This window comes from Danio rerio, chromosome 5 (assembly GCF_052040795.2).
Source record: "Danio rerio strain M-AB ecotype USA chromosome 5, GRCz13ab, whole genome shotgun sequence".
Lineage (NCBI taxonomy): Eukaryota > Metazoa > Chordata > Actinopteri > Cypriniformes > Danionidae > Danio > Danio rerio.
The window spans coordinates 25,348,250-25,365,524 of NC_141025.1; the positions used below are offsets into that span (position 1 = coordinate 25,348,250).

Here is a 17,275-nt window from a genome sequence, read left to right on the forward strand (position 1 = left end):
TACATTGCATTAGTCAGCACTAAAGCCAAATCTGGAGCTTATCTAACAAAATAGCTTTTGTTATTTTGTATTGTTTTAGAAAAATATTGAATACTAATTTTAAAAAGAGGAAAAATCAAGAGAAGCAAAAAATTTTAACTTTTGGTTGAAAATTTGTTGTAATTTTTTTTTTGAAATTTAGCTTGAATTTAATTGTATTATTTTTCAATTTCTAAATGTTTGGTGACTAAAATATTATTGTAATAAATATATGTTTAATAAAACTGTTTTGTTTAAATGCACTAAAATACATTGTCTATATTCACTGAAAAATGGATAAAAACATTCATTTTCAAATGTGGTGTACTTGGTTATGCTGAGCATTGTATATATAATCATTAATACTATGTAATACTATATGTAAAGTTCAGAAATATTATTTTATTTTGCATGTAGACTTATTGTTTGTTTTTCACATAAACAATAACAAAAGGCTTAAAAGTGAAAAGACCATCTGTATGCAAATGATGTCACAAATGTGCTGTGCAATCATAATTCCAAGATCAAGCCTAGGTAATAAGAACTGTGTCTGCTATTTCTAGCATTTTAAATGCCAGCACAAAACACGAGCCTCTGAAGCTGTTTAAAAACGCTTACTCGGAGAGTTTTCTAAATGGCCTCTGTGTTTTCACTTGGATTATTTTCTGTCTGAACTTGTCAGATTACGCTTCTTTGACAAGCACAAACAACGATAGACGTCACCCATATTATGAATAATCAATTTTATTAAGCTATCCAGTAATACAGGAAAGTTGTACTGTTTTTAGCTGTGGATTTAGGTAAAGTATTTTTGAATGTAACTTAATCTTGTCAAAGTAGGCTAATAATACAAGAATCAGTATTCCATTGATGAATTCTCGATCTTGTAATGATGAAACACATGAGAAAATGAAGTTTTTGCTGAACCTGATTGGCTGTAAACACTTTGCTCATCTTTACCGTCAGCCAATGAGAGATCACCTCTGTGCTTGGACGCGCTTTAAAACACCCTTAGATGTAAACATTGACAGTCAAACATTTCTTTCGCTTGTGAAAGGTAAGTTTATATCTTTAATTTGCTGTTACTCTTCTTCTTAAGAAACGTTGCTTGCTAAATTTATGTGAGGCTTATTATTGTTTCTAGTGCACAGATTTTGATGTGAAGTTCACCTAGTCTAAATGTTTTTCTAAGTTATTAAAACTTAAAGTTGAGCAATATATTGTAAGTTGTTTGCATGCAGCTTTGAATTATTTTGAATGCATTTAAAATCGCTATTCCTAGTAATTGGTTAAAATGTTATTTTATTCTTGCAACTTTGACATTCCTTCTAATTGAGTCTTGTTTTTTTTTTCTGTCCCAGTCTTGCAGGCAGAATGCTGTTGTTTGCCTCACTCGTCACACTGTGCATAAGCGCAGTGTTTGCTGCTCCAACCCTAGACCAGAAGTTAGATGACCACTGGCACCTCTGGAAGCGCTGGCATGAAAAAAGCTATCATGAGGTGGGAATATTGTAATAGATTAAAATGAGTGTCAAGCAATATTTGTCTTTATAATAAAATGGCTTTTTGCAAATAGATAAAATGTCTGTTTCCTTGACCAGAAAGAGGAGGGCTGGAGGAGAATGGTTTGGGAAAAGAACTTGAAAAAAATTGAGCTACACAACCTTGAGCACTCAGTGGGCAAACACACCTTCAGACTGGGAATGAATCAATTTGGTGACATGGTGAGCAGTTTAGTAATATAGTCATTATTTCTATTTTGCTTTATACAATTCAAATTGTCAAATCAGCTTTACAAAGAAAAAATGTCATCGAAATCAAGTGTGGCGTTTCATCAGTGTGAAACCAGATCATTTTTTTAAGCACATTCAGTTCCAGGAAATGCAGTTTTTTGTTAAATGATTTAATCACAGTCAGTAACTTAAATCGAAGATTTACACTGCAAAAATGCTTTTCTTAGATTTTTTTCTTGTTTCTAGTCTAAAATTTTAAATCAAGAAGCATTTTCTAGACAAGCAAAACAATTGTCTTTTTTTTAAGAATATGCCAAAATTTCTGAATATTTCTTTAAACAAAAAAAATTCTTGTTTTTCAATTTGACATGAGATGATTTTGTTTACCCCATCGGCAGATAATTTTGCTAAAGAGTAAAGAAAAAAAAAATCTTGAAACATTTTTTAGATATTTAGACTAAAAGCAAGACCAAAAAAGTTAGAAAACCAAGTATGAGTTTAAAAAGTTCAACTAAAAAAATTTTTTTGCAGCATAAGCCCCTTATACTTTAAATATGTCATAGAATGCATTGAAACAATGTGCTTGTTTTTTGACCATATTTTGACAGATGATGAATAGTAATGAGCTCTTCTCTGATGCTCTCACACACAGTGTGATGTATACTCTAAAATGTACATGTGCAAAATAATCTATAACATATCAGTAAGCAAATAAATTAAATGGAGTAGATTCCTTTCAACTGAAGTGGTAAAGAGGTTTATTTTAGCAAGGAGTTGTTGTCAGAGTTGCATGTTTGTTTGTTTGTTTGTTTGTTTATTAAAATGTGCTCCTATTGGCCTGTTTTTGACTGGAATTTATATGAGAATAAGGAAACGATGACTTGTAATGCTCATTGTATGCCATTTCCATGCACTTTTATTCAGCTGTATCTATATTTTGAACTTGTATCCACATTTTCATTCTATTGCACTGTAAAGTTACATTTTTATTCTCAAATGAGTTTCTTTTGATCCTTTTTTAAATTCTAATTTAAGGCTGACTTCTAAAACCTTTTTTCTACATTCTCTCTGTTAGACAAATGAGGAGTTCAGACAGGCAATGAATGGTTATAACCGTGACCCCAACCGGAAGTCAAAGGGCTCATTGTTCATAGAACCCAGCTTTTTTACAGCCCCTCAACAGATTGACTGGAGACAGAAGGGCTATGTTACTCCTATCAAAGACCAGGTGAGCTCCAAGTCATGTGCAAATGTTTTCTGATGAATTAAAGATGCATCTATTGAAATTCTTATACAGCTAAAATATAACTTCCTTCTAAAGTTCAGCATGTGTGTCTTTACTGTTTGGTGACTCGTCTGTCCTGTGGTCCTAGAAACGGTGTGGATCTTGCTGGGCTTTCAGTTCAACAGGTGCCTTGGAGGGTCAAGTCTTCCGGAAAACCGGAAAGCTGGTTTCTCTGAGTGAGCAAAACTTGATGGACTGTTCCAGACCACAGGGCAATAATGGTTGTGATGGAGGCCTCATGGACCAGGCCTTCCAATATGTTCAAGACAACAACGGGCTGGACTCTGAAGAGTCATACCCTTATCTTGCAACGGTAAGAACCATTTTTAAATTTTAAGGGTTTAGCTCCTGTGTCATTAGTCATGTTCCCATATGTTGTAATTTAGTTGACTTGAATGATAGATTGCTATCACTGTTTGCATATATGATCTTTTTTTTTCCTTGACAAGCAACCATCTTGTGACTTTACCTCAGCAGAACTTGTGTTTGGATAGCCAGACTTAATAACTGGACCAGTCTTCATTTCACACCATCTCAATTGTTTTGCTTATTTAGTCAAACTCATTGAAATCATTTGGTTAAATTTACCTCTCTAGCATAGATGTTTCCAAATCGGCACCCCCAGTTTCAACAATTTAAGTTTTTATAATTTTTATGCCAGTTTCCTAGCATGTTTCTCATCCTCTTTAAGTTATCTGAAGATTATCAAAAATTTACATTTAACTTTATAAAAATAACGTTGAGTAGAGACCACTTAATAATTTGAGACCTCACTTCTAATGTTCCTTTTGTTTTGCTTGCAGGATGATCAGCCATGCCATTATGACCCCCGTTATAGTGCTGCAAATGTCACCGGTTTTGTTGACATCCCCAGTGGTAAAGAGCATGCTCTTATGAAGGCTGTTGCTGCTGTGGGTCCTGTAGCTGTTGCTATTGATGCAGGACATGAATCCTTCCAGTTCTATCAGTCTGGTGGGTAACTCTGTTGTTGGAATTGGATTTTTGCTTAAGTGGTAGCTTATGCACAACTATAACCAAATGACATGCCCTAACTTGCTCTGAAAGTCTGAGGTTTAACTCCTTTTCTAATACTGAACTTTAGGCATCTATTACGAGAAGGCATGCAGCACCGAAGAACTTGATCATGGAGTCTTGGTGGTTGGTTATGGTTATGAGGGGGTTGATGTTGCTGGAAGGAGGTACTGGATCGTGAAGAACAGGTACGATTTACTTAACAACATTATTATTATTATTATTATTATTATTATTTTAATGCATACATTTTTTGTTTTGCTGGCACTACCTTAACTGCATGTTTATTAATTTCCTTTAGCTGGACTGACAGATGGGGTGACAAAGGCTACATTTACATGGCTAAAGACCTAAAGAATCACTGTGGCATTGCGACATCAGCCAGTTACCCCCTAATGTAAAGCAATTAGAGCTTTCTCTGCATTCTGGAAATGACTTTTGTTTGATTTTAATGTGAATTTGTGTTCAATTTTATCAATGTTTTGCTGTTAGGCCCAAGATGTTTTAGACAAGTCTTACAGTTTTAGTCTAGAACACTGACAATATTTGTATCAAGTGATTACTAAAGATTTAGTAACCTGTTTTTGGTTGACCCAGTGAACCATTCTGCATTGTGATGCAAGTCATTTCACTACATCTAAAGCTTAAATGTGAGTATGGTAACAAGCTGCTTTAATGTAAGAGGCGATCCATGAATGTACAAATGCTGTGCCTTTATCTTCTGTACTTAACCTGTGAATGGATGAATAATAAATATTCTGTCATGGAAATCCTGTGAAGTCTGTATTTTTTTCCATGGGGATTTCATGCAAGCATGGCTAACTTGTTAGAAGGCCATAATGTGGTTTAAAGGTGTTTCTTGGACCTCTTTGTTGATCTTAATGGTGCATAAATCCAATTTCACATTACTTTTAAAAATTTGAGACTAAGCTGTTCTGACGTCATAAAATTCTGTGGAACTGGATGATTATGAATCACATTTAAGGGTACAAATCTCAACAATCAGCAACAGTTGTAATACTTATTACATTATCAAAAATTAGCATATGAGTGTCAACATTTAATGCTAATACATGGTAAATTGTATTGGTTGACCCATGAAAAAATGCCGGATTAGAGAAGGCGATTAAGCATTTAATAATACTTTATGTGAAGCAGTGGTGTTCAACCTCTTCAAATGTGGTTTGAGGGTATCACTATAGAAACCAATAAGGCTGGCATGATATTTAACCATTTCCGCTAAACCTTTCACTCTTAATATCTGCTTGTGTATCCGTAGTTTTTAAGGTTGCGGTCATATGTCAGTTTAGATCAGCATCTTTTTTTAATCATTTTTTTTTTCTGGTTCCAGAGATTAAGGCCTTTTCTTGTTTATCTAACTGCTATTTATACATTTTATTCAATAACATCCAATATGTTCGAAGACCATTAAATCCTAGATTTTTATCTATGATATAAAAGCCTGGTTTTTAGGATGTTCTGTTAAGACAATACCCCAAAAATTTAATTACCCAATTTACTCTCATGTGAGTTTTTCTTTCTTTTGTTGAACAAAAAATATGATTTAAAAATGCTTGTTGCTGGCAACATCCACTTCCATAGAAAAATAAATTACTGCGAAAGTGCCAGATACCTGGATCGAAATATCTTCTGTGTTCAACAGAAGAAAGGTTTTGAACAAGTGTAAGGTGAATAACGATGACAGAAATTACATGTTTTGGGTGAAATATCCCTTTAAGTTGAAAGATCATTTAGCATTTTCTTAGCATCGGAAATAACCCACCTACTACTAGGTAAATTGTGCGCGCGCACGTTCAGGTGATCACACGCACTTTTTATCGCGAACTATTTGAAAGTGTTTGTCAACTTGAAACTGCCGCTGTCACGCTGTCAGAGAAACAAAAATGGCATTTTTTTCGACATCACAAAACACCTCTTTGGACCAGGTTAGTATTTTTGTTCTCTGTGAAATGACAGTGAAAAAACATTTATGCTGCACAACAAATTGGTAAAACAAATGTGGATGCCTGAAGCTCCACAAAAAAGGTGCTCATGAAGCCCACAATTTCTGAGAAATATTCATATTTACATACGTTTTCTCTTTTAGCACGCTATCCAGGGGAAAACAGCGAATACGGTTATAAACTGGGATGTAGTTTGGAGTCGCATCGAGTTTTGATGACACAAGGAAAGGTAGGCCTACTGTACACCTAGATTCAGGAGCTCTCGAAACTAACGAAAAAGCCAGAGTTTCTATCTTGAACATCATGCTGACGAGTAAAACCTCTTTAAATCACAATCTATCATTGCTTGTTGGTTACATGTCTAGACTTTGACTGAACGCTGTTTAGCTTGGCTTTGAAGTTTGAGCTGTAAATATGAGAGGTCAGAAAATGCTGTGTTGGAGAGTCTTTTGAGTCACGTGCTCTGCCATTCCGTGGCATGTTGTAAGTGTAAGCAGCAAGTGTGCCGCAAGCCTACGTTTGAGTGAAGGTTTCGGCCGTTAGATCGCCCCCTGGGGGCTGGCTGCAGTACAAGTCATAAAGCCCGCCTCCTCCGTGTTAATGAAGGAGACTTGAGCCCAAATAAAAAAATTAATTACACTTGCAATAAAATGTCCCGAAAGATGGTTCTGGTGGATTAAGGCACTGGTTATTGTGCTGAAATAGGTCCAGATCCTCATTTTTGTAAACAGTTTGTTTTTAGCAGTAATTTAATGCTGGGCGTGTCATCGTGATTAACAGCTGTGATTGACAGTTTCTCAAAGCGCGGCGTCTGAGCTTCGGTAGGAGACTGAAGTGTTATTACTAGATTTCTGTGATATTTTACTATGACAAAATGAGTTCAGCAGTAAACTACAGTTTCTGACATACATGATCTGGTGGAACACTGTTTATTCGCTAAGGTCAAAGCTTTTTTCGGGCTTTATTAGTTTGCTAATACACGCCTAGCCACCCAGATAGCAAAATACACTGGGGCCAGTTCTTGCCTGCCGGAGACTTACCCCTCAGACTGACTACCTCTGCTGGACCTACTCCGGATGCCTGGACTCACTGCCCGATTCCAGCCTGAGTCAATTGAGCCAGCAGGCGCTGCCGCATGCGAGCCGGAATCAGCCCGCGACGCCGCGACTAGGTTATGCGCTGATGCCCGGAGCTGGCGCGATTGAATCTTCATTATATAAAACCCTCACATTTGTTAACGTTATTACACCCATTTTTGTTGATATAACAACAAACGCATGCTACTATGTGAACGCAAAGTGTATCACTGAGTTTAACCTTTGAATAAAGATGCAAACAGCATAGCAATTATTTAAATAAAGGACAAAATAAATAACAATAAACCTGTATCGATTGCACAAGTATTAAATAATAATAATAATAAATACGAAAATGACAATAAAACTGCACAATAAAATAAACCCATTTAAGTACGGGGTATACAGGAGATCGTTAGCAGTAATTCTCTTTGTGTTTAAATAATAATCTCCACGTTGATCTCCTGTAAGGTTATTTGAACTTGCTTTATAGGACGTCTCTGCATTTTAAGTTTTGGCATGTTATTAAGTGATCTACTGAATTTGCTGTTATAAATCATTATAAGGTTCTTGAAATCGAATCTTATATAACCTAATAGAGCTGTAAATGTTAGATATTATTTATTTACATCATTTACTGTTGGCGTTTTATTTGAACACTCCAGCTAACATTAAAAAGAATGTAAATTCCTCGTTGCCAGATATAATGAAGGCATCGAATAAACCAAATGAAAACGGAGGCAAAAAAATTAAATAAATAAACAATTCAAGCGAAAATGAATAAACAATATACTAGTGATGTTACAGCAGATAGACGTTGTATTAATAGTGCAAAGTTTTTTTGCACAAATTGACAAATTGCAGGGTTGGGATGTGTAAATATCCTGTTGATATTTAGTAATCTTGCTGTATTTATCTTCTAAACGCACGATTGTTCCCGCATGGTAAATCGTTATGGTGTGTAGGCTATATTTTGGGTTCTGTTGATGCTAATAAAAATAAAAACCTTTCCTATAATGTATGTGTTGTTTATGTGTTATTGTTCATATTTTACAAGTGTTATTTCTACCCCTATGAAGATAACAAATACCAACAACAAATATAACAATAAGAGAATATATTATTTGTGCTCATATTCAGGCTAGAGTGTATAAAAGATCGTTTATTTCTGCAGTCCACCATGTATTGCTTTTATTAAAGTTTAACAGCTTACATCACACCGTTTTTAAACCGTATATTATTGTGTTTTTTTAATGTAAGTGCTTCTATTTACATCAGTGAGCGTTTGTTATAGTGCAGACACCGGCAGTCGAGTGAGAAGTTCGGGGGGCGTGGTTGATTTTACATAAAGCGTTTGGTTGGAAGCTCGACTCTGCTCATTATCGCGGCTCCTCCTCTGGCTCCATCAGACAGTCCTTCTGCGCATGTCTGGCTCCAATTTCAGCAGTCTTTTGCGACAGTTTGTGCCCGTCAAGCAGGCGTTTTGCCCTCAAGGCGTTCAATGGCAAAAGGGGCTGTCGCGTCGTCCATATTTTTTACAGTCATTGGTAAGCAGCATCTGGTCAAGTTATGATATATCACGATGCACGGCTGTTTAGCTATATTTATTATTATCATCAGGTGTTAGTCACTTAAGTAATTATTTTTTGTTTACATAATTCGCAATGATAATATCATGAAACATCATCTGTCAAGGTTGGCCCATGTCATGTCAGTGTTGACGAGTACAAGTAGTGATTAGGATTTTTAATTGTATTTCTGGGACATTTTCCTCGTTCATTTATTCGAATAATCACAACAACTAGGAAAGGGGCAAAAGTAAGTTACAGTACAACAAACATTTGTGTGTCGAGATCGCCCTCTGCTGGTGCAGACTTTAACTAACATCCAAGACAAATAAAAGGAAGCAAAATGGATTCAATGTATATTGTTTGATATTAACCAGTAAAAAGCAGTCTTTCTGATCAAGCTGTCGTAGCAAAGGATGACTGAGATATTTTTATTGTTCAGACTAATTGAATCGTGTATGTCTAAAACTTTCTGACATGCAACATCAAACCGAATACAGTAGCCTATTTAAAATTTCAGAGACGAGCAAAGAAACAAAACAAATGTATTTTGATTGGGGAAAAAAGATGATCAAGATAAACTTTAAACATCTTGACCTTTTTTTAAATGTTACCTTTTAGAAATGTCATGTACAGACATTTAAGTTTAATTTGGTGAAAATATAATACAATTATGAACCAGGTTTGAAGAACACATTGACGTTCCATTACTTGTTGAATGCGGACCAGCGTTTATATATATATATATTTTTTTATATATTATATATATTTTTTTTCTCCTGACCTTTTATCTGATCCTTATTGCAGCTTTAATGTTGTGTTTGTGTATTGTGTACTACAGTAATTGTGGTGTTTCATTTTTAAATACTGTATTATGAACACAGCTCATAAGTGCCAAGTTCGTATTATTCATTATTCATTGAATTGGTTGTAAAAGAGGTTTGTCCTCTGATCATAGTAAAAATGCAGCACCACCAAGATTTTGTTATGCACAGTAGGCATGGGACTAGAACCATTTTCAAGGTTTACCACAGTTTGTAAGAGTCAAGGTTTTAAAACGACCAAACCTTTCGTTTATACCATTCCAATAGTGTATTTCAGTTTTCTTGCCATGTTTTTTAAGAACATCTGAAACACAAATTGCTAATAAAAAAACATCCAAGCATGCTATAGAGATGTACAGCGCAGTGGCTTGCTTTATATTGAAAGAAATGCTAAATTATTAATAATATTATTATTATAATAAAGACAGCAGAAGTCAATAATTTTTATTTATATAGCCTGACATGTTTACTGTTCTAAAATATTTTAAATGTTTAATAAAATAAAATATATTGTGTTCAAAATTAGTTTTTTACCCAGACAATTAAACAGAACATATTTTCGAGCAGTGATCACAATACCGTCATACTGTGAAATCGTGATGCAAGGTTTTCATAACGTCAAAATCTTACCCCAGACCATGCCTAATGCACAGACTTACTGTATATAAACAGAGTATTTCTGTAGTGCTTGACTTTTGCTTTTTAATTTGTAACAACAGAGCCCCCTGCTGGCATCTTTAAAGCAGACACACTGTAGATAATAAAAAGGAGATACTAAAGTTTTTTTGTAGTGTTGAAAATCCTTGTAGCAGTTGCAGTGTCAATTAAAAAAAATGTACATTTCATTTCTTGAATTGACTTAACACTTCAACATGTCCAGTTGCTTAATCACATAAACCATCAGCAATATAGTTGCATTTCCTTTCTGTAGAAATTGATGCTGTTTAGATTGCCCTTTAAAATCATTGTGTAATCTACAGTGCGAAATTTGCTAAGTTAAATTTTTTTATTTTTTTTAATATTTGGTTTAATTAGTGTACTTTAGTTTAATTATGCAATATTCCAATAAGGAATAAAAATAATACTTTTTGTTATTTTTTTATTTTGAGAATACAGTGCTCAGCATAAATGAGTGCACCCCATTTTGAAAATTAATATGTTTATCCATTTCTCAGTGAATATAGGCAATGGATTTTGGTGCATTTAAACAAAACGGATTTATTAAAAGGATATATTCATTAAAATAATATTTTAGTCACCAAACATATTTAGAAATTGAAAGATAATACAATTAAATTCGAGCAAAATATGACAACTTTTCATTTTGTTGCTTCTCTTGATTTTTTTCCTCTTTTTATTTATTTTTTAAAATATTTTTTTGTAACATAAATTTGGCTGGACTAGTTTTTGGACCGTTATAGTAAGTTATTTTGTTAGATAAGCTCCAGATTTAAATATGAATTTAAAAGAGAGATTTGTGAGGGGTGTACTTATATATGCAGTGCACTTTATACGACATAGTCCAGATGTCATATCAAAATCTAAAGTTTGCAATTACCTCAAAAATACAGGTGTTCTTTGTGTATTATTACATTCGTAGTAAATTGATGTTGTCTGCTTGCTAAATGTCTCGCTCACAGTTCATCCTTTCAATTAGTTTTAATTTGAACATGACTGAAAGTGCTGACGCCTGAGTGTATAAGTTGTTTTCTTTGTAATTTATCTTTCCAATTGTACCTATTTGCCTGATTAACAGCCTTGCTGTGAGTAGTAAAAACAGTCATCATAGCACTTACAAGTTAATCTGAAATTATCCACTTATGGTGCTGTTCAACTTTATTTATTTATATTTATTCTCTTTCTGATAAGTATTTATTATTTTTAAATATTCATTCATGCATTTATTCATGCATTCATTCATCCATTCATTCATTCATTCATTTATTCATTCATTTATTCATTCATTTATTCATGCAATTTCTTTGGCATGGTTTATTTTTTGGTGTTATTATTTATTTATTACACCCCTCCCCTCACTTTTTCAAGGAAAATCTAATCGTATGCCTGTAAATGGTAAAAGATGTTTTTTTTTTTTTTGTATTGCAATACAAGTAAAATCAATGCATGTGTTTGAGATGCCACAGACCTTGTCTCGTAGGCCACCGCGACCTTTAGTTCTTGGAACGTAAGCTGTGGAACATCTAATGACTGCAATCAAAACTACTCAAAGTTGAAGTATGAACAACAACACGAGCTGCCTGAGAAACAGCCGACGTTGCCAGCGGTGTTATAGGCTGTGCTCCTCCACTGCGCAATAAATATGAAAACTCTGACCTGTGCTTTTGTGCGGCGGTGGCAAATTTAGCTACATTGGGCTTCTCTTAAATGGAGCGGGGAAAAATAACTGGAACACAATGAGGGAAAAGAAGTTTGTCAGACTTCATTAAGTATCAAGGGAACATCGCTGGAACTGGCAACGCAAAGCGCACCGGGCCCGTGTGCCATTAATCACGTCTGACAAGGAACCGGAGCAGGGGGCGCAGGGAGGGAGCGCAGTACTCGGGTGCTGCTGCCAGCGGCTCTGTTTATGATTACTGCGAGGGGTCCTGACTAAGCTAGCAGCCTGAAGAGGAGCGCAGCAGAAACCCAAGATCAGGAAAAAGTCAAAGCCAAGGAGCTCTCATCCAGCATTACTCCTCCTCCCTTTCAAAATGACACAGCCACCAATATGATTAGACCAGAGCGCCGACTATCCTCCAGACAATTACTAAGCATCGGAGCAGAGTTGAAAAATTGAATGGCGTAGAAAAACGGTGAGATATTGCCTTTCAAAGCAAAGTCATCAGAATATAAAGGTTCGCTCTAGTTTAATTTGCCATTGTGCAGCCTTGTGTAAGGGGGAGGGGGAGAAAAAGCCTGCTGACTGCAGCTTCATCTGTGTTCGCCCGCCGTTTTGTAAGCTCTCGCAGCAAGACCGTGTCTTTCCTCTTTTCCTTGGTCTGCCACCCCAGATGCAGAAAATAAATGGGAGTGAGAGAGGAGGAGAAAAGCGGGCCTGTGACTGGTGGAGATGGAGGCCTGTGTTAAGTGCTGTGCTTGAAAGCACGTCTGGCCTCATTAGATGTCAGTTGTAACAATACTGAACTGGCAGCAAGGACTGCTGTGAGTCTCACAACCATAAATCACACTCTGACAGCTCACTGACAGGGCTGGGAACCGGCACACATGCAAACACTGACTTCTCTCTCCCTCTCTCCCTCTCTCTCAGCCGCACACTCTCCTTTTTCTCTTACGCACAACGTCTTTTTCTCCTGTTCTTACTTTCCTTCTTTCATGCACACAATCAGTGCAAAGAGTGAACACCACAGACTTGAATCCTTTGGTGAAATTTTGGACCCTTTTTTTTTTTAACACGCATGCATGTTCTTAATGTGCGTGTGAGTCTGGAGCAACGGGCAGCTCTCGCCACTGTCTGCCTGCGTCCATTAGGCTGACATGTGACGGTGTGTGTGTGACATTGCTGCTGAGGAAGGAAGCAAGAGAAACAAGGCCTGTGGGTCATTAATCACTACTCCCTTTGACACACAGAAACAGAGCTTGCTTCTAGGGCCTTGCACACACACATACACACACTTGGACACAGCTGTCCTACTCTCAGCTCTTCAGAAACATTGACTTCTCCACCCAGCCTTCCCACCCGTGCCCTCCATTAACTCCCTCTCGTCTTTTCTGTTTTCTCTTTCTGAGCATCTACACATCATCATTCTCCCTCTCTGACATGATTTATCTTCTCACCAACACATAGAGGGATATATGTTTATCTAGATATTGCTTAGAGAGTTTGGGGGCCGCTGGTTAACTCTCCCTTTCTTCCTGTAATTTTTCTTGTCATTAATACCAATAGCTAGGCATTTAGCATGCTTAGGCTTTTCTTGCCATCATCTGCTTATAGGTCTGACTGATAGAAGCATGCTTAGTGTATTTGTTACAAGCTAGATAATGAATGTTGTCTAATTTGGATGTGTGAGTTTGTTGTGTGCCAAATTGATGGCAAGCATCTCTATGCCACTCATTCTGCTGAGAGCCTCTTTTAGATGAACATGTAAGCATGCTGTGCTTTTTCATCTCAGTAACAAATTAGATACAAAGTAAAATTGACAGCAGTGAGAAAACAGCAGTTAAGAAAGCATCTTATTATAGTGAATTGCTTTGAACCAGTTTTGCTGTCGGCTTTCCTGTGAAGTCATGTAGCTCTTTAAACAGGAGATTGTAAAGGAATATTACAAATAAAAGAAGTGAACCATTGAATCATGTAAGTGTGAAAAAACGCAGACTCGGAACAACACAAGTTTATTATGTAATCACTATGGGCCATACCATAGATAATCAAGGATATTACCAGTAATAAAGTGTTTTCTGCAAAAACTTTGACAAGCTTTTTGACCAGGGGTGTCAAACTGAATTCCTGGGGGTCCGAAGCCCTGCACAGTTTAGTTCCAACCCTGCTCCAACACACTTACCTGTAGGTTTCAAACAAGCCTGAAGGACTCAATTAGTTTGATCAGGTGTGTTTAATTAGGGTTGGAACTAAACTGTGCAGAGATGCGGCCCTTTTGGAACTGAGTTTTACACCTGTGTTTTTGACTCTCAGAAATAAAGGTACAAAATCTGTAACTGGGGTGGTACCTTTTTAAAATGTCAGGTCCTTAAAGTTATATATTAAAACCTAAAAAGTAAAAATGTGCACCTCATAGCAGCGTTAATTTTGACAGAAAATTTTGATTTAGTTTTAGTCTTAGTGTTTTGATGAAGTTCCATTTTAATTTTATTCATGTTTTATTCTTCTGAATCATTTTAGTTTTAGTCTAGTTTTTGATGACTAAATTTCATAAAATTTTAGTTGACTAAATCTAATGTAGATTTACTTTACTAAAATATATTTGGTTTAATTTAGGTGTAATTTAATTAAATTGTTTATACATTTATACAAAATATTCTAACTCAAAATTAAATAAAACAGTGTCATAAACATATGGAATATAGCTTTTCCATAGAAGGCCAAAATCTATTAAATCTTTGAAAGTCCACTTTGCAATTTTAGTCTATAACGAGCTTTATTGTTGTAGTTGGTTGTTGCAGTACATCGTGCTCAGCTGTAATGACTTATGAAATGACTAGTAAATTATATTTTGTTATCTTGTAAAATGTGCACTCAGTCCCATGACTCTGTTAACTCACATAGAGGAATTCTAAAGCAAAAATGTAAGTCAAAAGTAAAATTGCACTTCACTTCAAGGCCGTTTCGTTATCTTGTATGTTGTTGGATGCGACTCCTTGATAAGCGGAGATTGTAGCACAACAGTATCATCACATTCTTATAGTAAGAAATAATCACATCCCTAAATGACCTCCTGAATGAAGCAGTTTTCGTATTGTGGCAGAGGTACACTATATGAAACTATCGCAAGTTAGAAACTGTAGCAACAGCTAAAATGAAATGCATAAGGAAACATGAAAATGAATAACATGATCATATGTTATGGATGTAAGAATTTTTTATGTGCAATAATAGAGTCAATTCTCTAAAGGTTCCTGTTCAGCAAAAGCGCACACTCAGGTAAATAAAAAAAATAGAATTTATTATGAATTTCGGGATAATTCCCTAGCACGCTGATGTTGCTTTAGATTTGTTGTTTTTATCAGCTCATATGGTTTACGCTCTTTTTGTCTGGACAGCAAACGTGAAGCCTCTTTTTCTCTCAACTGTTGACATTGTATTACAGTTTAATCAGACAGACAGATGCCACCGAATGATAATGTAATCGCACCCCCCCCCCTCTACTGTGGATCAGTTACTTTTTTAAACTTGTGTTTGTGTCATACATCGCACACCAAGATTGATTCTGATATGCGACTGAATAAGCACTTTCTCGTCTTGTTTTGCGAAATTAACTCTGCCTCATAGTACCTCATAGTACCGCAGTGACAGATTTTGTGTCTTTATTTCTGAGTGTGTTCGAACTCCTGAAACGTACTCCAAACTAACTTTGTTGTGGCATAATTATGTTTCAAGAGTTCATACTTAGATATTGCTTTGAATCGCAGCGAACTGCGAAACTTGATGCATGAGTTTGCGTTTCCGGTCAGACACATTTGCCTGCTTATGAATAGAAGTCTATGGGGAGAAAAGTCCATTGTGACTGCAGCTTTAGTTTGTGTAACTTCACTTCTAATTACATCACATGAGTTTGTTCTTTAATTTGACTTGAAAATTATCAGAGCCTTTTTCTTCATTTAGTGCAGGGGTGCCCAAACTTTTTTTTTATAAAGGGCCAAAAGCCAAGCTTGATTGAGAGCTGTGAACCGAAAGTAAATAGCAAACTGTATTACATTAAAGTTGCCATGGGTAATTTCCTAATTTATTTCATAATATATATACATAAATAAATAGAAACCGTATTTACTAATGCATTCTATTTTTTGAAAATGTATATAATTTTAACTAACTTATTACAATAAAACCATAAAAAATCAATTTATAAAACAATGGAGTTCAATGCTGAGTACACTAGTCATGCTGAACCTGTGTTTGCTTTGATTTGCACGCTGATGTCTTCTGCTTTTTCCCCTATTCCTTAAGTGACAGGATGTACATTTTTTAAAAATTCTGATTTATTTAAAACATTTATTTGAAACATTTCATTTCAGTTTGCTTTTTGTAGCTCAACAACAACAATAATAATAATAAAAAAACTAAAGGTTACATTAAAATATAAATGAGATTTCTGTTAAAGGCATTTCCCAACCCTTCCCTATCATTTACTCTCTGGCAGGCCAAATCAAAGGATACAAAGGGCCGAAGATACAAATGCGAAGATATGATGTGTGTGTGTTTGGGTCATGTGTGTTTCCGGGGAGGCATAGTGAAGGATTTTATGGGAGCAGGGAATGGACCATGATGATATGGAGAAAGGACCCAAGAGATGTGCAGCCTCACATTTTCTCATGTTAAGAGAGGATCACAGCTGTTCACCATTTTATTAATGCACAGGGATTAAATAAGAGAAAAGAGAGGTCATAAGGAGGACAATGCAGCCAAAAGAACTGAAAGAAATAATTACAAGGAAGAAATAAAAACAGCCGTTTCTTGCCACTCAAGGCCTGTAGTGGTTATTTTTACACTGAAATAATTGGTGCTTTCTATTGACTATACACATTTGACTTTGCATTAAGGCCTGCATTCTGAGAATTAATTAAAACTTTTTGTCCTTTCAAAAATGCATGTGCTGATGAATAACAAATATATAAATAAAATATATAAATATTCATATAACTCATATTCATATTATATATATATATATATATATAATTTAAAAATTAAATCTTTATTAAACAATGAATCTTTAATTGTGCATACTTAATCATCCCAATTGTACCTGGGGAAAAAATATAATCGTTTGCAAATCTCAAAATGAGAGTATACTATATTACTGTACATTATAATGCAGAAATACTCACATTTAGCATTCAAATGTTTTATCTTATAATATATTTATCTTTGTATTTAGTTTAAATGTTTGTTTGAACAAAATGAAAACAAGACCTTCCAACTATTTATTGATTAATCAACATCATTTGGAAATAATTATCGGCTCAATAATATCTGCCAGAATTTCAGTGCACAAGTGCGTCATCCCTACTCTGTTGAGACATTAACATGAAATTTACTGACAATTCTTAGAAAAGGACTGAGTAATTATACAGCGGTCAGCTTG

At 35.4% G+C, this 17,275-nt stretch overlaps 1 protein-coding gene and 1 long non-coding RNA gene across 2 annotated transcripts in view; both read left to right on the top strand.

Annotated features, from left to right (window-relative positions):
* Positions 1 to 1,047: 1,047 nt before the first annotated feature.
* ctsll (cathepsin L, like) lies at positions 1,048 to 4,838 on the top strand. The gene is given in 8 exon segments (NM_001005999.1): positions 1,048 to 1,075; positions 1,380 to 1,518; positions 1,620 to 1,742; positions 2,827 to 2,979; positions 3,125 to 3,349; positions 3,840 to 4,008; positions 4,139 to 4,256; positions 4,370 to 4,838. Coding segments are annotated over 6 exon segments (786 nt in total). The 5' UTR covers positions 1,048 to 1,075; positions 1,380 to 1,518; positions 1,620 to 1,721; the 3' UTR covers positions 4,470 to 4,838.
* Positions 4,839 to 5,828: 990 nt separating this feature from the next.
* LOC141385810 (uncharacterized) overlaps positions 5,829 to 17,275 on the top strand; it is a 100,647-nt gene continuing 89,200 nt past the window's right edge. Inside the window, exons 1-2 of the long non-coding RNA XR_015491192.1 lie at positions 5,829 to 6,014; positions 6,176 to 6,261. This is a non-coding gene — a long non-coding RNA (uncharacterized LOC141385810). The remainder of the gene's footprint in view (positions 6,015 to 6,175; positions 6,262 to 17,275) is intronic.